The 23,894-nt window shown below is 33.6% G+C and overlaps 1 protein-coding gene across 3 annotated transcripts in view; it reads left to right on the top strand.

Annotated features, from left to right (window-relative positions):
- Positions 1-23,894, top strand: part of LOC126888882 (probable chitinase 10) — a 137,139-nt gene that overhangs the window by 90,118 nt on the left and 23,127 nt on the right. For all 3 annotated transcript variants that reach the window (XM_050657314.1, XM_050657315.1, XM_050657313.1), the window contains exons 3-6: positions 4,596-5,003; positions 7,145-7,324; positions 16,454-16,887; positions 23,260-23,498. In XM_050657314.1, coding sequence (XP_050513271.1) covers positions 4,596-5,003; positions 7,145-7,324; positions 16,454-16,887; positions 23,260-23,498 — 1,261 coding nt within the window. The remainder of the gene's footprint in view (positions 1-4,595; positions 5,004-7,144; positions 7,325-16,453; positions 16,888-23,259; positions 23,499-23,894) is intronic.

Genomic DNA, 23,894 nt, shown 5'->3' with positions numbered 1-23,894 from the left:
AACTTAACAAGAAAAGTTAGGTTATGTAGAGATGTTGGTGGTGGACATATACAGCATATTGTTTGATTTTATTTATTATTGTTACTTATAATTTTGTTAATTCTTTTTATTTTTGATTAAAGTTCTGTGTTAAAGGTTTTGACTGATTTTTTATGTTTAATAATGTTAATCAAAATTAATTGATAAACCAATGATATAAATTCAGATTAAAACAAGACATACGTAATTTTTTTGCACGGCTAGCTTTGATGCCAATAATTGTGGATCGCTCGTTATGAAAGTTTGCCAAAATCAGTGCGAAAAAGTAAATCCCATTTAAAATACATTGTTACTTCACGCACTCTTTAAGTCCTTCACACACTGCTATCTATAATGACAGTTATCACAAATTAAAAACTTATGCATAATATGAGATATAGTAGATAAAATATTTTAATGTACTAGTAGATTTTTTTAATATGTATCATCAGGTATGAACCTTTGTGAAGAACCTTTGTGAGAGATTGTAAAGAACATAGATTAATTAGCTTGATGAGCCATGCACTTAAAGTACTCGCTTGTCAAGCTATCACTAGCATTACTATCATTCACTCGCGCATATACACCAAATTAGAAGAACACCTAAGTGAAGTCCAATTTGGATTCAAAGCAGGATTCGGAACGAGGGAAGCACTTTTCGGTTTGCAAGTTCTAATACAGAGAGCCAGGGATGTCAACTGCAATGTGTATACATGTTTCATTGATTTCGAGAAGGCATTTGATAAAGTCCCACATGGTAAACTAATCGATATCTTTAAAACATCAGGATCAGGACTTGATAGTAAGGATGTAAGACTGGTCTAAAACTTATATTTCCAACAAAAAGCAACAGTTCGTTTCGTTCATGAACTGTCCGCAATCTTTACACTCAGAAAAAAGTTAGACAGGATTGTATACTCTCATCAGCATTATTTAACATATTACTCAACATCTTTAGAGAGGACGAATCAGAAGGACTAGGCCTTGGACGAATCAGAAGATGGTGTTGTAGTAAATGGACAACTTATAAACAATACTAGATATGCAGACGATACAGTATTGCTGGCAGATAGCGCGCAGGGGCGCTAAAGGATGATCGATAATGTTGTAGAAGCATGTAATAAATACGGCCTAAAACTATAGAAAATATGCTATATGGACTGCAATATTAAGGATCAGCGGCGGCTCGTGGGTCAATCTTCAGGGGGGTCATTTTGGTTTGAAAACTTCAAACTGTTGATTTTTTAAAGTATTTAAAAGATCTTTTAGCATTTATATTTTAGATAAAAAATACAGACTTAGATAAAACTCAATACTATTTACCCTAGTTTTCCGAAAATTAAATTTGTCTTTTTTTAGAGTAAATCTTTTAAAAAATATAGGAAAAATGGTATGAACAGGTTATTGACTGATATATAGATAGGAATATTTATAGTATAATAAATTGTAAATTTATTAAAACGAAACTTACTTTAAATATTTTTATATTTTAAGTCAATTCTTCTATCCTTTAGTTCTGCAAAATAGTCTATGACCTTCTCATTGAAATTTGGAATGCTCTTGACAAGCGTTTTCTCGATGCTCAGCATAGACAAGGCACTAAGTCTAGGTTGTCCCATCGTATTACGCAGGAATGTTTTTACTCTTTTTAAAGTAGAAAAACATCTCTCACTTTCCACGGTTGTCATAGGGAGTGTGCACAAAATATTTAATAACTTCACTGCTTCAGAAAATGTTTCAGACAAATTCATGTTAATAAAAAGCTGAAGTATGGCTACTGCACCAGCACTATTGCGAAAATCCTCACGACAATATAAGACTTCAAGTTCCGATTTTAGTTTGGAAATATTCACTGTGGGATAATTAGCCGTCACCATTTTTAAAATATTTTGCGGAAAGTTGGTAGTGTATGCTTCAAATTTCTCTATGTAGAATAACTGTGAAATCATGAGATGATCATTGAAACTAAACCTGTGATTTATTTCAGATATAATAATATCACAAATTTCAAGTGCAGTTCGTCGCTTTGGATCCTCTGCAGTAGTTTTTCTTTTTTTTGCTGTTGATGTGCTTGGTACTTCTGATTCCAAAATAGTATTTCTAATTATTTGGATATTGTTGTTAAAAGACAGGATACAATTTTTGACAGATATAACATCAATGTCTCGCATTTGCAATTGTTTAAACAATATATCAACATGGGGCATTATTTTATGGAAAAAATTTAACCAAAATAAAAAATGCTCATCTTCCAAATGTCTTTTTAAACCAGTTGCTTGATTTATATTGTTACCATCTTGCTCCTCATCAATAATTTCCTCTAAGCAAGATTTTAAATCATCTTTATAAGTGTATACAATTTCAACACATTTTGTATTGAAAGCCCATCGAGTAGGCGCAGCTTTAGGTAGCCTTACTTTAACCACTCTATCCAGAACCATCGTACGTTTTGGAGATCGGCCGAAAAAGGACGAAAATCCGTGTAAATTTGCAAAAAATATTTTTATCGGTTTGTGTTGACTCGCCGCTTTTTGGAGGATAAGATTAAATTGATGGGCATAGCAGTGAATGAAGTGTGCATTTGGGTATATTTCTTTAATTTTTGTTTGTACTCCTCCCAGTTTACCGCTCATGACTGATGCACCATCGTAACTTTGGGCAATCAATTTTTCAGGTGCTTCATTAATTTTTAATAATTGAAGTTCTTCCAATATTACATTAGTTAAATGTTGTGCTGTAGTACCTAGGGGGTTAACAAATTTCCAAAATCTTTCATGTACAATACCAGTTAATACATATCGCAATATGATAATCATCTGCGTTTTATTGGAGCTGTCTGTGGTCTCATCTACTTGAATGGCCACAAAATTTGTCTGGCCAATCTCCTTCATGATATGAGTATGCACAATGGCTAACATTGATTCTAAAATATCGTTCTGAATTGTTTTCGATGTTCCTTTAAATACTGTACTTTTTTCAATGTGTTCTTTAAACATTAAATCCAGTTCAGAAACAAAATCGATAAGGCCCAGAAAAATTCCACGATTATTGGAGCTGTCACTTTCGTCATGACCGCGCAATGCAATTTCGAAAACTCCACAAAATTTTACACAGTCGATTAGTTTGTTTAAAATATACCTATTTTTAGATACCAATTCATTAAAGTCATGCACAGATTTACGATATACACTATCAAGTTGCTGTCTTATGTTAACACGTCCTAAACTTGCGTAACTCATTGATGAATTTATATGAGTAGTTGAAGAGGCATGTTTTGTAATTTTCACTTTTAAATGCTTAATGTCAGTTACTCCATTTTTCGCCCATACAGCGTCATTCGAAAACAGTAAACACGGATAGCAAAAAAATGCATTTCTCACACTGCAGCCACAAATCCAATCACACAAATTGTACATTGATTCTTTAAAATATCTTTGAATGTCCTTACCCCTATCCTTTGTTGTTTGTTTTAAATTCATGTTTGGTTTTGGTCGACCACTTTCTTTTTTCTCAAGCCGCCGTTCATAATTTAGTGTTCCAGCAGATTTTAAGGCAATTATTTCGTCAACAACACTCATCTTGTTTTTGTTACAATCACAAAAAAATCCAACAAAACAAAATAAATTACGCAAATACGCCGCGATCGATATAGACCTGCCGTGAAGTGCGGTCAGCAGACGGTAACTAACTAAACGTGAGGCCGTCGACTCTACTAGAGGTATACGACGGAAAGGTCACTCCCACTCTCGCCCACGAAATTGCTATCTGCCGTCTCTTTTCTATTTTACATGCATTTGTCCATAAGCCATAAGAACTGTATATAGACAATTTAAAATACGGCCCAGCCACGGGCTTGTGTATAGCGCGAGGCGCGACGTTATTATATCTATTATATTTGTTTTGCCAATGCAGACTGCTGAGAGAGAATTTTATATTTCAGAGTGAAGTTTTAGATAAAAGATATTTTTAATAAAATTGGTATTTTTATGAGATTATTTTAGGGGGGTCATTGACCAATTGACCCTAAGGAGGAGCCGCGCTTGTTAAGGATACTTGGGATCATAGATACGAGATAAAAACTGGTATAGAAAAAGCCAGAAGCTCTTTTAATAGTCTTAGGGAGATTTCCTGCCACTTATTTTTAAGTATCAATATACGCATAAGAATTCTTAGATGTCACGCCTTTAGTGTCCTCCTCTACGGAGTAGAAAGCTGGAATTTTACAGAAGATGCCATAAAACGATTAGAGGTCTTTGAAATGTGGTGCCACCGACGCCGACGTATGTTAAGAGTCTCATATATACACCACACAACTAACATAACTATCCCCAGCATTACAATTTCATTTGAGATCCCGCATCCTCAGTCTCTCTTCTGGCGTTTATTAGAGCACAGAAAATTATATATAAATATTATGCGTTTAATACATGATTATGTTTAAAAATAATATTTTGAGTACCATGAGTATATTATATCCACTAAAAAAATAATATCTATAACATTATATTTTGGTAACTGTTAATAAATATTTATAAGTAATTCAATTTGCTAATAATTATTATTTTAATTTCTTACAGTATCCCGAAGACGGTTACGTAGGCCCACAAAATCTTCAGCATCATCAGAATCAAAAGACCAAGAAGTATCATCCAGTATATCAAAACTAAGAAGAACTAGACCTAACCATCGAAAAGCATCCGAGAATACGTTACCATCGTCCAAGAAAGATAAAGATGACCACAGTAAAGTTGTTTGTTATTACACCAATTGGTCCCAATACAGAGTAAAAATTGGAAAGTTTACACCCGAAGACATCCTTCCTGATTTGTGTACCCATATCATTTTTGCGTTTGGTTGGCTGAAAAAAGGAAAATTGTCGTCATTTGAAAGCAACGATGAGACTAAAGATGGTAAAATTGGGTTATACGAGAGGATAGGGAAATTAAAGAAGGCCAATCCAAATCTTAAAACTCTACTTGCTATTGGTGAGTATATTGTGTTATTAGTTACTAAACTATTATTATTTGTTTATCATTTTTTGTCACTTTTAACTACACTATCGGCACAAAATTCTGCCACTAAAAATTTTTGATTAAGTTTGACAATTTATAACTTTATTATTTGTACTCAGATTTTCAAGATTCTTGCATCAATTTGTAGATACATGTATTGATATCGTTTATTATTATTCAGATAAAATTTTTGCTAAGATGGCATTAAACGGTGGTGAATGGAAGCGTTGTATTTTCTCCTAACTTTAAAAAATTCTGTGGAAAAGTTAAAGGGCTGATTTTGTTTCAAACTCCTTGCAGCGCCATTTAGATATTTATTTTAATGAGTCAATCAGTGTTTTTCTTTAAAAAATTGCACAGCTCTTACAAGAAAAGAGATATTTGGATACTTCCAAAAACAAAACCTTATTAATGCCTCCAGGATAATACAAATAGAATATATGAAACAAAATTAGCTCTTCAATTTTTCCACAGAATTTTTAAAGTTTTGGAGAAAATAGAACGCTTCCATTCAGCCCCGTATAGTGCTATCTAAGCAATTTGTTTGTTGCTGGAATAATAGAAAATGATATAAATACACGTACCTACAAAGAGACGTAAGAATCTTGAAAATCGGAATACAAACAATAAATATATAAGTTGTCAAACCTAATCAAAACTTTTAGTGGTGGAATTTTGTGCCGGTGAGTGTATTTTATTAACAGTTTAAAGAACATCAGCATTCTTCATCAGTACTTTTTTTTGAACAATCAATGTCTATGTCTATGCCATTAACCGAGGCAATGTCATCTACAGGAGGTTCCATGAAGTTGTTGCATTTTCGGTAACGTAGGAATTTGACCCCGTAATCTCCCTCATCATCATCATCGTTCATTTAGTGATTCGACGAACGTAAAATTTGGATTGGCTTATGGTTTTGAATGCAACAATGGCATTATATAGATCTTCTAGTAGTAGCCCCTTGTTTGTGCAAAATTTTTGTTCTTGAACCTAAAAAACCTCCTTTTGGCTGCCTTCTTTATGAAAAGTAGAACTAGGCTTACTCGTAACTAGATCGTAACTATCATACTCTTCTCTTTCTTCGACTTTCGATCAGTTTTCCCTTCTCCTGCTTTTGGATAACCAGGGAAATCTTAAAAAGAGAGGAAAGCTTAACTTGGAGCAGATCCTGGATAAAGACACTGATTTATGCATGATTTGAAGCGGCTTCTTTTTCTACTTGTAAGAGAGAACCATTGGGCGACTCATTTAAAAGAATATAACCGTGTGTTTTGTGTGGTTGATTATCCACAGTGCCAGCAGGCAGTCGATCAGTCACATAATTGTACAAGGAGTCTGCTTCAGTAAAAATATGTCGATTTGTTGGTATTCTAAAATTATATTGGAAGGTGTCAGGTTCTTCTGATGAGCTGTGTTCAACTAGGATGCTATATTATAAATTGATGCTATTTCCCTAGGGTTTAAATCATCCAAGAGTCAAGAGCTGTATTATAATAAGTCTTAAAAGGCCAAAGGATACGAATATCCAGTGGTTGAATTTTATTGGATAAATGGGAAGGTAAAGCTAAATAAAAGCGCCATTTTCCTTGCGTAGCATGAGACCTTCCAAAGAAAAATGGCTTTCTACGTTGCCCTAAATTAATAGAGTAGGGTTATCTCCAGAACTGCAGGTGTAGAGAATGAAATACTTGTGATGTGATCTAACCAGAAGGGGCGGCTAGGTTTAGTGTACCTGAAAATGGCGGATAGTGTTGCCAGATACAGAAATTAAGAAAATTGTGGTGAGATTAGTGCTCTTTTTTCCACTTGTGGCTTTGCACACGTGGTTGACGCCTTTTTCAGTCACTATTCATTGGGGTTTTATACAGTTGATGTAGTCGTTTAATCCAGATTTTACACCCTTGTCCCATCACCAAATTCTGGAACCTGTTAATACACCATCTTCAAATTATTGAAAAACAGGTCTAAATTATCTTTGATGAAATAATTATCGCGAGATAGGTTGTAAGCCTCATGGGTTCTTTGGGAAAGTTTGGGGCGCCTTTTTAAAAATTATAATAATAGTATATGCCTGCTGCAAAAAAGCCCATTTTAAAAATTGTTCTGTGTTTCAGGTGGTTGGTCCTTCGGTACCCAAAAATTTAAAGATATGGCGGCAACAAGATATTCTAGACAAACATTTATTTACAGTGCCATTCCATTCTTGAGGCAAAGAAACTTTGATGGACTAGACATGGATTGGGAATATCCTAAAGGATCTGATGATAAAAAGAATTATGTGCTTCTATTAAAAGGTAAAACATGTGAAAATTAAAATATACTTCTTTATTAGTAAATAATAAGCGCTCTTGATATTAAAAAATGTAATAGACTATTGGCATAGAGACATGATGCCAATGAAAATTTTTGAGGGCATTAGTAGTTGTTTGTGGACATCTATAATTTATATGATATGTAACATTTTTGAAGTTATACCTCTTTACGATCGAGAGTGAAATTTTATATTGCCGGGCGCATGCGCACACAGACAGTATGTACTTCGTTGCTAATCTTTCAAGATATATATGTCATCAGCGCTGTCAGCGCAAATAAGTCATATTTTATCATATAAAAGGATATATTAGTGTTCTTGGTAAATGTATTATTTATTATAATTTTTGTGCCTTTGGATTTGTCTTCCTCGGGAATAAGATATTTTTTAATAATATTAAGTATATTTAAAGTATTTTTGTATACCACTTGGTCTATTAAATTTGTCAGTATGTATGAGAAATCTTGTAACCTGTCAAAGCAAAAGGGATATAGCTCAGTGGTAAAGCGTGTGACCGGAGATCAAGAGGTCCCGGGTTCAAATCCCGGACGATTCATATTCTTTTTTTTATATTTTTGGTATCGTTTTAATAAAATTTTTTTAAAAGTGGTAGGTAAAGAAAGTTAGTTTAATATTTAAATAAAATACAAAACCTGTTAAGTATATTAATTTCGTTGAAATCATAATAATAGAAGTATAACTTCTTACGTGCGTACAAAGTACACACACATTCTTTTTTTTTTAAGTAAAACTTATTTATTATTTTTTCCACCATGCGTGCTGCATAATTAATTTTGTCTATATTTTAAATATGGGAAAAAAGCTAGGCCGAGAAATTTCTGAAATTGGACGGCCAACATCCGGGATAGTGTATTTAGATCGTCTTCTTCCACTTCGGCAATACCTATTACTTGATGAACTTTGCATTTGTGGCGGGACACATTCTTCACGGCTTCATACTCCAAGGCGGCGAAAATAGCTCCTTCAATATTTAGTAGCGTCCTCTCTTTAATAATAATGTCTGCTGTAGGTCTTCATCGCGCAGGTGTACAGGAAGCATTGGATGATGAGTTGGTGCAAAAACTCTTCCGGGGCTTCGGACCAAGCAAGTAGTGCCATCTATTCTACTTTCGCTCCGTATTATTGCACAGGTTCATTGGAGCCTTATACGCACTGTCACTTGACTTAGGTAGAATTGTTTTAAATGTTGGCTGCCGTATCTTAGTTCTAGAGCCAATACGATGGTCCTATAAACTTTTTTATGCGTCGTTTGGATGTTTTGGAGGATTTGGACAGCTTTAGCACGAAGTCGTTGGAAGCGGTTAGGGGAAAGACTGGAGGTAGGAGAGTCAAGCTTGTTTGCATTTTTTTGGGGTCCAAAAATTGATATTTTCAGCAAAATACAGTTTGTTCATTTTTTTTTTGAGTGTCATTTTCTTCTTTGATAACTGGACTATAAATTAATTATAATATAATTTATAAAGTTTTTTCTTTTACCAAGTCCTACCTTGATCTTTTTATGTGTACTCATTTTGTCAATTTTTTGTTCGTTAATTGGTATTTCTTAGTAACCGATTTCATTGATTAAACCATATTGTTTCGTTTGATCTAAAACAATTAGTAAAAAAATATCAGGCATTTAAAATTATTTATAGCTTGTTAGTATTATACCGTATTATACAATGAAACCGGATTATTACAGTTTACGGGTTACATACATAAGTCTTGCATACGTCTTATGTAACTAGTATCATTTGTTAAAATCAATGTGAATGGAACACTAGTAAATTTATATTAGCAAGCAAACTAGTTTATATGCTACATGGTGATCCCCTTTAATCACGTTTATTTTTTGGACTCTCTTGTTTATCATATTTTTTTACATCCAATGTTTATTACGTTGACACAGAGATAATGAAAAACAAGTGCAAGTTAAAAAAAACCACAACGACCGCAATTTACATAAACAAGGACCTAACATTGCAAGAAAAAGAAATACAGAAACAAATAAGCAAATGCAAATTGGCGTAAGCAGAACAAGGAAAAGGAACACCTAATGTCAAGAATAGGATACAAAAAGTTAACAGTAGACGGTAGAAATAGAAGATGGTATGAAGAGAAGGAGCAGAAGAGAGAAGCTTAATGGTAATGCAGGCAAAAGAAGAAATAATAACTGAAAATTTGGAAATTTATATCAAGGAGTAAAAAAGACACGACTGACGCAAAATAAAAGCAGATATCTTGCAGAAACAAAGATGGTGTGTTACTAGGAGACAAGGCAGGAAAATTAAACAGAAGGGCAAACTATTTCGACGAATTATTAAACGATAAACGCTGAACAGAAATATAACAACGAACACAAGAAATAAAACAACAAATACAATAACCTACAGAGAAAGAGGCAATAGAAGGAAAAAGAGATCTACAGATAACAAGAGAGGGAGAGAGAGAGACAGAGAGGGAGAGAGGTAGAGAGAGAGACAGATAAAGAGAGAAAGAGAGAGATATCGAGAGAGATAGAGCGGGAGAAAAAGAAGTGTCAGCAGAAATATTAAAGCAGGTGGATATATACTGCACAAAAAGATAGCTCAACTTATAAAAATATGGAAAAACGAAAAATGACAGAGGAATAGAACACAGTACTCTTCTGCTAAATCCACAAGGAATAACACTGTCTGTAAAAATTACAACACACTAGTAGAAGTAGTATAATATAAAGTATTAGCAAAGATTATAAGAAGTAAAGTAAAAATCTACGAAACAGAAACAATAAGAGAATACCAGGTTGGTTTCAATCATGACCAAATTTTTATGCAAAATTATTACAAAACAAAAGTTATGAACAAAATTCAAGTTTGCAATACTCTTTATTGATTTTAAGCAGGCCTACGGTTCCATTTCATGAAACGGACTATACGAAGTACGGAGAGCACTAGGAATAACGGAGAAACTGCTACGATTAGTTAAAATGACGCTAATACAGTCAAAAAAGTTATAATAATGGAGAAATAGGGAGACCCCTTTCAGCAGATTTACTCAACCTACTTTTTTTTTATTTTTTTTTATTGGCTTTAGGATTAGACCATGCTGCCAGAAACAAAGTAAATAATACATACATAAACATAATATATATCTTATCTAAACTATCTAATTACTAATCTAAGTTAAGGTTATCGAAGTCTGACCGACCTTTTTGTTAAGAATAGATATAATAAACATTTTATTTTTAAAGTGAATTTTTGCTAAATTAATCTTAATAAAAATTATGGGATAAGGACAAGGGTCACACTTTTCTCATTCAAGGGTTTTTCTTTTTTTCTTAATAATTATTGATTACCTATATACCACCCACCCCACACGGTAAGGCAGGCATGTCTACTTACTAGATAAAATAATTAGTGGAGCTAAGAGCCAGACAAGCGGCACGATTCTAAACAAAAAAGAAAACAAAAAAGATTCTAAACAAAAAAGAGTATTGAATATAATTTCTCCTCAAGACTTCCTGGAGCTCTAAGCATAAGCAAAGCAGAGAGTATAGCAATACATCAAGCGGTGGAAGTCGCAACTACAAAACATCTAAAGAAAGCTATAATATTTTCTGATTCGCTCAATGCAATAACCAATATTAAAACATGTAATATATCTGCTTCAGCAGATATAAGGGCCCTAAAAACAAAGAAACTTATATCTTCAGCCAATGAGAATGGTACCAAAATTCTCCTTTCCTGGATACCTGGACACTCTAATATATTTGGTAACACCCAGGCTGACATACTGGCAAAAATAGGAAGAGACCTGAATGTACCCATGGAAGTACAACTGAATTCCCAGGATGCCCTATCAGTCATCAGAGGAAAAATTACAAAAGAGTACCAAGAAAAATGGAAATCTTTAGTCCAGAAGAAGACTTCGCAATACAAAACAATTCAAGACTTCTTTCCTACAAAACCTTGGTATTCAAATTTTCCATATAGAAATAGAAGACACACTACCACCATCATTAGAATGCGCACAGGCCATTGTTTAACAAAACAACATCTGTATAAAATGAATATAAAAGATAATCCTTTTTGTGAATGTGGTCGTCTCGAGGATCTAAACCACATCTTTTTTGAATGCCCGATTAATGTGATTCCTAATTTTGATATATACACAAAATTTATTTCCATGAACTTCAAAACACCGCTCTCTATATACAATATTCTAAGTTCCTTAACGGAAGAATCAGTCAATGTAATTATGCGTTTTCTTGCAATTAACCAAATAAGCTTATAAACTGCAATGCGTTTTCTAGCAATTAACAAAATAAGCTTACAAATTGCAAGGCTCAACTGTTTATATGTATCCGTGTTATATTATGTTGCTTTGTCATTTAATTTATGTTTTAATTTTTAATCATACTTAACATGACCCAATTAATCTCATTTAATTATAATCATCACACCTCATCAAAAGCTTCCTTACAAGAACATAGTCAGCGATTTTGGTATGGCTTAGAACCAGACTACGTCAAGATCGCTAATAAATCGTGCTGGTAATCGCCTTGCAGCGAAACCAAAAACAAAAAAGAAGAAGAAGAAGAAAAAAGAAAACAGTGCGTAGGTTTCTCAGATGACACTTAGGTATTTTTGACACTTTTATTAATATTTCAAAAGTATTTGCACAATTTGGAAAAGCTCGAAAATGTTGCGTGACTATATATAAATCAAGAAAAATTAAGTGTATGCAAATGAAAGAGGAAAGCGCAGAAGCAAATAAATCGTTCGCTCTAATAATGAATGATAGAGAGAGAGAGAGAGAGAGAGAGAGAGTATAAATTTGAGAAGCTAACAGAATTTGTAAGCCTAAAGAACACCACATCAAAGATTAGTTTCAACGGAACAACTTCAAACGAAATCAATATAAACAAAGGCGTGAAACAAGGCGACTCTATCTCACCGATACTATTTAACCTGATGTTGGAAGTAATAATAAGAAGGACAAACTTTGCAAACAAAAACATTATTACAGATTAACTGGTAGCATATGCAGATGATCTAGTCATCATAGCGAAAACGAAGATGACACTTATAAAAGCAGTTGAAAAATTAGATAAGGAAGCGAAGAGAATAGAGCTACAGATAAACCAGCACAAAACAAAATACATGACAATAGGGGAGGACGACACAACAAATCAGAAATATCTAATAACACAGAACCATAAATTTGAAACTGTATCCACCTTTAGCTACTTGGGAGTAACAATAGGAAAAACCGGAAAAGAGAGAACAGAGGACAGAATTTTGAAAGGCAAAAAAACATATGGAATGAATAGAAATCTACTGAGAAGCAAAACCCTAAGTAAGAAAACCAAGATGAACATATATAAGACCTTAATAAAACCTGTTGTTACCTATGGGATGGAAACAACAACGGTGAACAAGAAAGAAGAAGATAGTCTTCAGAAATTTGAAAGAATAATAATGAGAACAATACTGGGCCACAACGTAACAAGAGAGGGAGAAATACGAATGAAAGCAAATGCCGAAATTGAAGAAGAATTAAAGAGAGAAAATATAGTCAGATACATAAAATCGCTTCGCTTAGAATGGATAGGACATATACAGAGACGCCCACAATCAGATATGCTGAGAAGAATAACTAACTGGACACCACTATGGCCCAGGTGCAGAGGAAGACCTAGAAGAAGATGGTTGGGTGATGTAGAAGAAGACATAAGAGCAATGAATGTTCAGTGCAAGGACAGGAAGAAATGGAAAAGAGTCACGAGAACAGCAAAGACACACAGCAAGCTATAAAATGACAGAGGAGTAATCCACCTCACCCAAAAATAGGATTTTAAACGCCACGGCGTTAGCTTTAATCCGTAGGGATTCTAATGCTTAATGAATGAATGAACAGAATTTGAGTACCTTGAAATAACAGTTACAAATAGAGGACGCGAAGAGATGTAAGTTCATAAAGAGTTGTTGAAAGGTAGCAACGCAGTAGGATCATTAAATAAAAGAAGAACAATCGTTAGACATTTGGAAGACGAAACTCTGGAGAAATTTTTTGAAGGGATAAAGAAGGTTAACGGGGAATGGCTAAAACCAGAGCACAGAAAATCAGGGGATTAGGCGGTTAGAGCATGTTTTACGAGTGCCAAAAAAAAGAAACAACCCAAGAGTTCTGCAAGCGGAAGAATAAAGGAAGAAAAAAAGAGGGAGACCACGGAGGATGTGATTTGATATAGAAGAAATAGGAATAAGATAATTGATATAATAAGTGAAGGACTGTAAAAAGTGGAAGAAACTATCGAAGGTAAGATCATTTAAGGCCTGTAGTGATGTTATATAATAATATATGTTAACTAAATAGATCTATGAACAAAGATAAGAGATCAAACGAGATAGAAAAAATTTGGAGGAAGTATATATGATATTACTTTCACTATACAGGGTGTCCCGAAAAGAATGGTCATAAATTATACCACACATTCTGGGGTCAAAAATAGTTCGATTGAACCTAACTTACCTTAGTATAAATGTGCTCACAAAAAAAGTTACAGCCCTTTGAAGTTACAAAATGAAAATGGATTTTTTTCAGTATATCGAAAACTATTAGAGATTTTTTATTGAAAATGGACATGTATAATTCTTATGTTAGGAACATCTTAAAACAAAATTATAGTGAAATTTGTCCACCCCATAAAAAATTTATGGGGATTTTGTTCCCTTAAACCCCCCCAAACTTTTGTGTACGTTCCAATTAATTCATTATTGTGGTACCATTAGTTAAACACAACGTTTTTAAAACTTTTTTGCCTCTTAGTATTTTTTCGATAAGCCAGTTTTTATTGAGATGCGGCTTCTTTTTCAATATATTTACGTAAAAATTTTATAGGGGTTTTGTTCCTTTAAACCCCCCTAATGTTTGTGTACGTTCCAATTAAACTATTATTGTGGTACCATTAGTTAAACACAGTGTTTTTAAAACTTTTATCTCTTAGTCTTTTGTTCATAAGTCACCTTTTATCGAGATGTAGCTTCTTTTTCAAAATATACCTAAAAATGTAAATTATAAATAAATTTTCAGATTATTAACAGGTCTCTATAACCGTACTTAACGATATACAAATATGTGGTGGATTCGACAAGTATTCAAAATATCTCGATAAACACTGGCTTATCGAAAAAGTACTAAGAGGCAAAAAAGTTTTAAAAATAATGTGTTTAACTAATAGTGCCACAATAATAATTTAATTGGAACGTACACAAAAGTTTGGGGGGGTTTAAGGGAACGAAACTCCCATAAAATTTGTATGGGGTGCACAAATTTTACTTAATTTTTTTTTAAGATATTGCTGTCGTAAAAATGCCACATGTCAATTTTCAATAAAAAATCTCTGAGAGTTTTCGATATATGAAAAAAAATCGATTTTCGTTTTGTAACTTCAAAGGTCTGTAACTTTTTTTGTGTGCACTATTGTATATAGGTAAGTGAGGTTCAATCAACCTATTTTTGACCCCAGAATCTGTGGTATAATTTATGACCAATCTTTTCGGGACACCCTGTATAACGAAATTAATAAGATTGGGATATTTTTGTCGGTGTGAGCTATTTTTATTATTTTTGGTTTTCCAGTTTTTGTTAATTCTTTAAGATATTTTTAAATAAATGCAGTAACCTTGATAGCATAAATATATTTTATTTGAATAAAATATTGAATATTTAAAAAAATTGGACTTTTCCACAATTAAACAATTTTTAAATTAGAAATAAAAACAGAAAAAATAAAAAAATAGATAAAAAACAGAAAAAATAGAGTTGATACCATCTAATATGTAAAAATATTCAATATAGTTATTAATATTTAAATCTATTCCCATCTTGTTAGTCAATGACTTTTCATACCGCCCGTTAATAATATTGTTTTAAGCAATAGTGAATCGAATGCACTCATGTCTGAATAGTTTCCCAGCATAAGCACACTTTCTTCGACCTCAATTACCATAAATACATGGATAGTTCGCATCCATTGTATGTTTTCTCTATTGGTTGCTGATTATTCTAATACCATTATTGTTGGATCGATTATTATTAAATAAAATTTCTACACTAGATCTTTATAGATGGATGGCAATATGTATTAAACTTCGAGATTTACATAATATATATTATAGTAGTTAGATTATAGGTACTTATAATATTATTAAGATTAGATTGTCTTGTTCAGATAATCTTAGTATTATACTATTTCAATCGATGAGCTTGTAGATATTTGAGAGAAATCTAGCGTATTCGATAATATTCCATGTAAAGACTACCGTCTGAAATATATTGGCGAAACGAAAAGAACCCTGAAAGGACGTTCGACATCCCATCGAAGTGAATTTAGATGCAATAAAAAAGATATTTGAAGAGAATTAAAGTAAAAACATTAAAGGAAAAAATTCATAAAAAAAATTAAATTGGACTGAACGTGAACAGTTATTTAGAATGAATGACAACAGACACGTTAAAATTAGATAGGAAGCGAGGCCGATAGGAAAAAACGGGAGAGGCCGACCAAGGAAAACCTGCAGTACAAGTTTGATGGAAATATTGAAGAGTAGAGCAAAATCGTGGGAGAAAGCCAAAGCATTAGCTAGGAATAGAAAAAGTGGCATAAATTCGCAGAGAATAATGAGTAAAGAAGACACCTCGACACCTTCCGGTATAAGAGGAATATCGATTATGTTATGTTAAAAACTCTTTACGTCCTCAGAACGTATTCCATTTCAATTAATTATCAAATTAATTTTGATAACATCAAATCTATAGTTACAGAAAATAATTTCTATGAGATCTTTCCTGAAAATTTGCCACATCCTAAGAGAACAAATCTCCATGAATAAACGTATCAACAGATACTGACCTTCATAGCATAGACCTTCATCCATTGATGACCATTAGCATAGCCACATCCTAAGAGGACAAATCTTCATGAATAAACGTATCAACAGATACTGATCTTCATAGCAAAGACCTTCATTTAATCCCGACTTTCTAATCCACCATGTTTTCCTGGTCATATCATAAAAATATTCATACAAAGAGCTGCTTTTTAAAATTTTATTTTTGGTTTCAGAACTACGAGAAGCATTCGAAGCAGAATCTCAAGAAATCAAGAAAAACCGCCTCCTCCTTACAGCCGCTGTACCTGTAGGTCCAGATAACATAAAAGGGGGATACGACGTCCCAGCTGTAGCATCATATCTTGACTTCATCAACCTTATGGCTTACGATTTCCACGGCAAATGGGAAAGGGAAACAGGACACAACGCTCCGCTGTACTCACCTAGCAGCGACAGTCAATACCAAAAGCAATTGAATGTTGAACATGCGGCAAACCTCTGGGTTAAGTTGGGCGCTCCCAAGGAGAAAATGGTAATAGGAATGCCTACCTATGGAAGATCGTTTACTTTATCAGATACTAGTAGACATGGTGTACATGCTCCTAGTAGTGCTGGTGGTAAAGAAGGTCCTTATACAAAGGAAGGGGGATTTTTGGCCTACTATGAGGTAATTCTGGTTAGATATATAACTAAACATGTCTGAATTAGATGATCTCTAGAGAGAATTGTATATTTTGTATTATTTGTTATATTAGTGTGTATTATTTTAATCATTTTAAAGAGTTCTTTTAGTGGGAGAGAAGATTCATGTGTGAGATTTATATTCTTTAAAATTCTTGTGATATTATTTTTCATGCGTAGATAATTAATTTTGAGTGAAGCATTTGTAACAAGGTGTATAAGGCATATTTGCTCCCTGAAATACCAGAAGAAAGGCAGGATTTATGCCAGGAAGGGGCACCAGAAAGCATATTCTTAACCTAAGACAGATCATCGAAAAATCGAAGGAATTCAATGTAAACACATTTCTATGTGTGGTTTATTGATAACAGTAAAGCATTCGACTGTGTCAAAAGGGACAAAATGTGGAAGTACCTGGCGGAAAGGTGCTCCAAAACACCTAGTGGCATGGGTAGTTATTTATTTAGCGTGAGGCTATATCACAGTTTTTGTATATAAATAAAGATAACAATACATTATCAATAATATTTAATTTTTATACTTAAACAAAAATTTAGTTAGTAAATATAAATTCAATCGACTCATTGGTCGCCATTAAAAAATCGGACCGATTGCTACTGTACGATCTGATTGGCCATCCCTCCACCAAATGCTTAACCGTTTGTCTTTCGGCACCGCAATTTGGAGAAAGTATTTTTCCCCATCTAAAAAGTGAGTCAGAGCACCTACCATAGTTGGTTCTAATTCTGTTTAGTATCGCCCAGATTCGTCTTGGTTGATTGGCATTGGTAATAAACTTCTACGTAGAAAAATCAGCAAAGGTGAGGTCACTTTTTAGGTGAGTAGAATTGTCAGAGAATTGCCGATTGGCAAGGCTGTAAGGTAGGGCTGCGTGATAAGACCCATTCTATTAACATATATGGAGAAGCCATTGTGCACGAAGCAATATCAGAATGGGAAGGGGCATATCCATTGGCGGCAAAAGAATCAACAGCTTAATGATACGTAGATGATACAAGGCATTCCGCAGAGTCAATGGAAGTATCGACGGAGCTGTTAGAACCAATAGAACGAATGAGTTTGGAAGCAGGCAATGTCCATAAATAAATCAATAATAAAGATTGGGATCATAGATAGAAGAAATAACAACCAGCCAGACATTGTCAGAATCAATGATATCGAAGAGGGTAAATCAATTTGTGTATCTGGTCATCCCCATAACCAATTGCGGAGGATGGACCAAATAAATTAAAAGAAGGTCAGTCTTGGTCAAGGGAGCAATGACAAAGCTCACCAAAGTATGGAAAAGCCACAACATCACCATAGATACAAAGATAAGGCCTGTAGAGACAATGGTCTTCTCCATCTTTTAATATGGATCTGAATCCATGAAAGTTTGAGTGAGAACTGAAAGTCCGTGGTGTACAGACGTGTTTACAATTGCTCTCTAAAATATATAGTTTCGTGCCATTGATTGTTTTTAATTAATCAAACAGTAAGTCTTTTTTGGATCTACTACATACATTAGTTTAATTAACAACTTCAAAAAAAACATAAACCTGCACCTCATTAGAAGAATGTCTTCAAAATCTCTGTGCTTATATTGCAATAATTTGTTAATGGAGATCGATAGCCAGGTCTCTTGTCTAAGTTGCAACAAATTATGCCATAAAAGATGTGCTCGATCAGAATTAAATGGTTGCAATGAAACATCCGTATCATTTGAGAACTGGCATTGTAATACCTGTAGAGCCTCTCCGAATAACATTACTCTTCAGAATGAGCCATCTATGTCTTCAGCCTCGCTACTCAGCAACCATCAGTTTGATTTACTTATGGACAAATTATCCATTCTCACAAATTCTGTGACAGAATTAAATAACAAGTTTTCTACACAATCACAAATGCTTGAAAACTGCATGAAGGATGTATCCGCTCTTCGTGATGAAAATAATCTTCTTCGTGAAAAAGTTAGTTCCTTGGAAAAACTAGTGAACTCTACAACTCCGTCACAAGATGATATATATTACGAAACTACTCAGCGTTTGAAGCGGGAAAAGAACGTCCTACTCCTAGGAATTCCTGAAAGATCACCCGAAGATGACGCTCGCATAATTAAAGAAGTAATTACGCACTTATCTCCGAATTCTGCGAATTGTATCCAGTCCGGCTATCGTGTTGGAAAAAATACTAATAATAACAAACCTCGTCTTTATCGTGTTGTTTTTGGGACTCCTAAGGCTGCATTGGACGTTTTGAGAAACAAGAAGAATATTTCTCGTAATTTATATCCTTCAGTTAAGATAATCTCTGATATGACACCTAAACAGCGTCAACATCTAAATGATTTACGTGCAGAACTAGAGTTACGATTAAAAACTGAAACAAATCTCACTATTAAATATGTTTATGGAGTTCCGCAAATCGTTCAAATACTATCCAACAAAAGAGTTCGCGAGGAAGAGTCTTCACCTAATCGAGAGTCTGGCCTAAAAGTTGTAAAACCTGCCTCCTCGAAATCTGAATAGCAATCAGTACACATTGTTTTTTGGAACTCACAAGGAATTAATAGTGTTAATGACTTTTTAAGTGATTTCAATGATATACCCATTCTTTGTTTATCGGAAACATGGGTTATTACCGAAAATATAAAATTTTCAAATTATTTATCTACTTACTCATGTGCCAGTTCAGTTGCCATAAAAGAAAAATCCTTGGGTAGGGCTAGCGGTGGTCTATCAATTTTTTGTAATCCCAACCTTTCTTCTGTTTGTATTGATAAATCACCTTGGTGGATCTTTTGTTTAATATCTAGCAATAATTATAAATTTGTAGTCTGTAACGTTTATTTTAAACCTAGTCTAAGTATTGAATATTTATTGTCACTATTTCAGGAGGTGTTATCTAATATTTTAGAGAAATTTAATGATACACCTATAATTATTGGAGGAGACTTTAACTCCCGTGTTTCAGACAATGACGTATCCCCTCCTGAAATATTTGAAAACACAAATTTTTTTGACGAGAGACAAAGTTTAGATACTGTAATTAATGCAAAAGGTAGATGCCTTCTTGATTTCATGAATTTTAACGGGTTCTGTCTGTTAAATGGTAGGTGTATTTCTGATCGGCCTGCAAAATTTACTTTCGTCGGCCCTATGGGCAAGAGTACAATAGATTTAGTCTGGGTAAATAACTCACATTTGCACTTTGTTAATGATGTTTACGTAAATACAACGTGTACTTTATCAGACCACTTTCCTGTTTCATGCTTTATAACTCAAACGTATCTTTCACCTATGAAAGAAACTATAATAAAAAATAAAACTATTTTTAAGTTAAACGAATCTTTAGTTTTGTCTTATAAACTAAACATGCAAAATTCGGCGGGAGTGCACATAATTCATGATGTCGAAATGGCAAACAAAAACCTGTTGGATAATATTTATAAAACAGCTGATAATCTTGGGCTGTCAAAAAGTATAATCACTCCTAACAGACCTAATAAACACAAACCGTGGTATGATTGTCAATGTAGAGATCTAAAGAAATCAGTTAAAAGTAAACTCAAAATTTGTCAACAAAACAATTTCTCAAATCAAACTAAAAACGAATACTTAATTATTAAAGCAGAGTATAAAAAATTATTAAAAGTAAAAAAAACTGAATTTCAACAAAATATTATTGGTAATATTTCCAACTCTACTGATTCAAAAACTTTTTGGTTTCATATTAAAAGAGCTCGAAATGTTTCAAATAGTTACATATCTTTACCTGCTGCAACATGGGAAACATTCTACTCTGAAATTATGGGAGCCGGGATAGTGGACACAACCCTCTATTTCGATGCGAGGAATCCGTATTTTGATAATCCTATTACCACCAATGAAATTTACTTAGCTTTAAATTCCTGTCAAAACAACAAAGCTCCAGGATCTGATAATATTCCCTATGAGTTTTACAAATACTTACCCAATAACTGGATCTTATACCTTAACTCATTTTTCAATACTATCTTCAACACTTCCACTTTTCCTAATAGTTGGTCGAAAATTACTCTAAAAATGCTCCACAAAAAAGGTCCCTCTAACGATCCTTCCAATTACAGGGGAATTGCTTTAGTGAACTGCATTACTAAAGTATTCATGCAAATTGTTTTGAACCGTTTAGTCAATTGGGTAGAATCGTTTAATATACTTCCCGAATCCCAATCTGGTTTTCGTAAAGAACGTGGTTGTTACGATAATGTCTATACTCTTACATCCATCATTCAATTTCGTCTCCGATTTAAAAAGCGCAAGCTATTTGTATTGTTTGTTGACTTTAAGCGGGCTTTTGATTGCATTAACCACGCGTTGCTCTGGTCTAAACTTTTTGCTTTGGGTATTAGCTCTAAAATTGTACTTCTACTTAAATCTTTCTATTCTAATGCTACCTTTAGGGTTAATGCTGACGAGCAATATACTAAATCGTTTAACATTTGTGAGGGCGTGTTACAGGGAGAAGTCCTCAGTCCCTTGTTATTTGCGTTATTTCTTGCAGACATCGAAGATTTTTTTAAAAGCCGCGGAGCAGAAGGCATCAATGTTAATAACGTAAATGAAATTCTTATGCTTTTATACGCTGACGATTTGGTAATATTAGGTCACTCGGAGATCGATATATCAAAAAAATTAAAAATGTTGGAGGATTACTGCAAACAAAACAAACTTACTGTCAATACTGCTAAAACTAAAATTATGTGTTTCTCTAGGGGTCCTTATAACTTAAAAAATAATATTAAATTCACTTTCAATCAATATCCCATTCTATTAACTAACACCTATAATTACCTTGGAGTGACTTTTGCCTCTTCGTCTCTATTCCGTGAAATGGCAGATGTGAGTAATGCGAAAGCTAAACAAGCAACTGGAGCACTTATACCTGTTCTAGCTAAACTTAAAATTGACTGCATGCAAACGAGGCTACAACTTTTTGATGCATTAGTAACAAGTACAATCTCCAATTGTATTTCTGTATGGGCACTCCGTTATGTAGATGTTCTCGAACAAGTTCAAGTACAATTCCTAAAACGAATTCTTATGCTTCCCATATCCACACCCGGTTACATAGTCAGAGTAGAATGCGGCAGAGTCAAACTCTTGTATAATATATTCAAGTGGACACTAAACTGGTTAAAGAAAATTTATATGATGGACGATTCCCGTTACCCCAAAATGTGCTTTTTTCGTCAACTACAACTGATGGAGACCGATAGCAGGTATAACTGGGCAGCGCAGGTAAAATCACTTTTTACTTTTATTGATGCTGAACCTATTTGGAATAATCTCTCCCTTCATTCCCTACAACTGAATAGAAAAGCCTTGTTAATCAAATTTAAAAATAAGCTCTCAGAATTAGATATTTCTCTTTGTCAGCAATCCAATTTTCTCCCCTTATATAAACACCTAGCTCTTTCCGAATTAAGTCAAAAATACTTATGCCTAAAAATGCCCATCCAGATTACAAGAACTATTGCACAGCTTCGATTATGTAATTCATTCTGCTTAACGTTCACTTATAAGGATTCTACATATAAAATTAATCCTAATGAAATCAGTACTATTTGTAACAATAAGGAGTTAGAAACAATTGAACATATACTTTTTGATTGTCCAATATATTCTTGTATGAAACAATCATCCATTAATTATATAGCCGATATTGATACTGTAACTCATACCTTAAATAACATTACAGTATATTCAGCTAAAATAATAGCTAGCTATATCTGGAATGTTCTAAAACTTAGGTCTTTCATCATAAATGAATAGTTAAATACGTAAATTATACTTTGTATCTTTAATTAATTCTTATATAACTCGTTGTTTTTTTTTTTTTTTTTTTATTTATTTCTTTCTTTTGTTTATCCCTAAAATAAACATATTGTGTGTTTCTTGGGATGAGAAAAAGGAACGAAATATTTGTTCTCACCCTTTCCATAAAATTGTAAAATTTTAAAAGGAAATAAATGTATCTATCTATCTATCTATCTATCTGAATGTTGGTATTTGAAGGCAGTTGATAAATGTAGGTACTATAGAGTGGGCTTCGAAACTTAGCCTGTGTTAGCCTGTGTGGAGGAGACGCTGCGGTTAAAATGTTTTCAATTGGCTGTATGTGGCTTTGAAATCTAAAGCCTTTTTCGGTTTTTTTTGGGTGCGGATTATTTTGGAACTATGCAATTTTCATTTAGATGTTTAATTTCTGAGATAATAGGAGAGATTGAAATTTGTCTTTTGGCTTGATTGGTTCGTTGGCTTTAGTATTATTGCTGCTTGCTGTAGTTGTTTAAGTTAAACGTTTTGTTTTATTACAGGTATGTGAAATGCTATTGAATGGAGCAACGTACTATTGGGACGATGAAATGAAAGTACCATATGCGGTTCATGGAGATCAATGGGTAGGGTTTGATGATGAAAAATCTATTAGATACAAAATGAAGTGGATAAAAGACAGCGGATACGCCGGAGCTATGGTTTGGGCAATTGATATGGATGATTTTACTGGAACAGTATGTGGTGGAGAAGTTAAATTTCCACTTGTAGGTGCCATGAGGTAACAAATTTAAATATTTAATTTAGTTTTAAACGCAATAATATACAGAGATAAAAATAGCAAAATATAATCTCTATCTATCTAGTCAGCCTTAAATGCCCATTCCTGGGCATAGCCCTCCCTGTTAATCTTAATTCTCCAGTGTAGAATTCTCTTATTCCATCTTTCATCTTTTTGACGCAGAGTGCGGCCGGCGAAGTTCCATTTAAGTTTTGCAACCTTTTTTGATACATCGTTCATTTTTGTTTTTTCTCTGGTCCATGAGTTTCTTTTCCTCTCTTTCAGACCGATACCCAGCATCTGTCTTTCCAGTGTTCTTTCTTGTGTTTTGGATATCCTGTCGATGTTCTCCTTTGTGAAAGTCCATGTTTTTAAGCCATATGTGATAATTGGTAA

Source organism: Diabrotica virgifera, chromosome 7, assembly GCF_917563875.1.
Source record: "Diabrotica virgifera virgifera chromosome 7, PGI_DIABVI_V3a".
Classification (NCBI taxonomy): domain Eukaryota; kingdom Metazoa; phylum Arthropoda; class Insecta; order Coleoptera; family Chrysomelidae; genus Diabrotica; species Diabrotica virgifera.
Note: the sequence above shows the minus strand (reverse complement) of the source record. Positions and strands in the feature narration are given on the sequence as shown.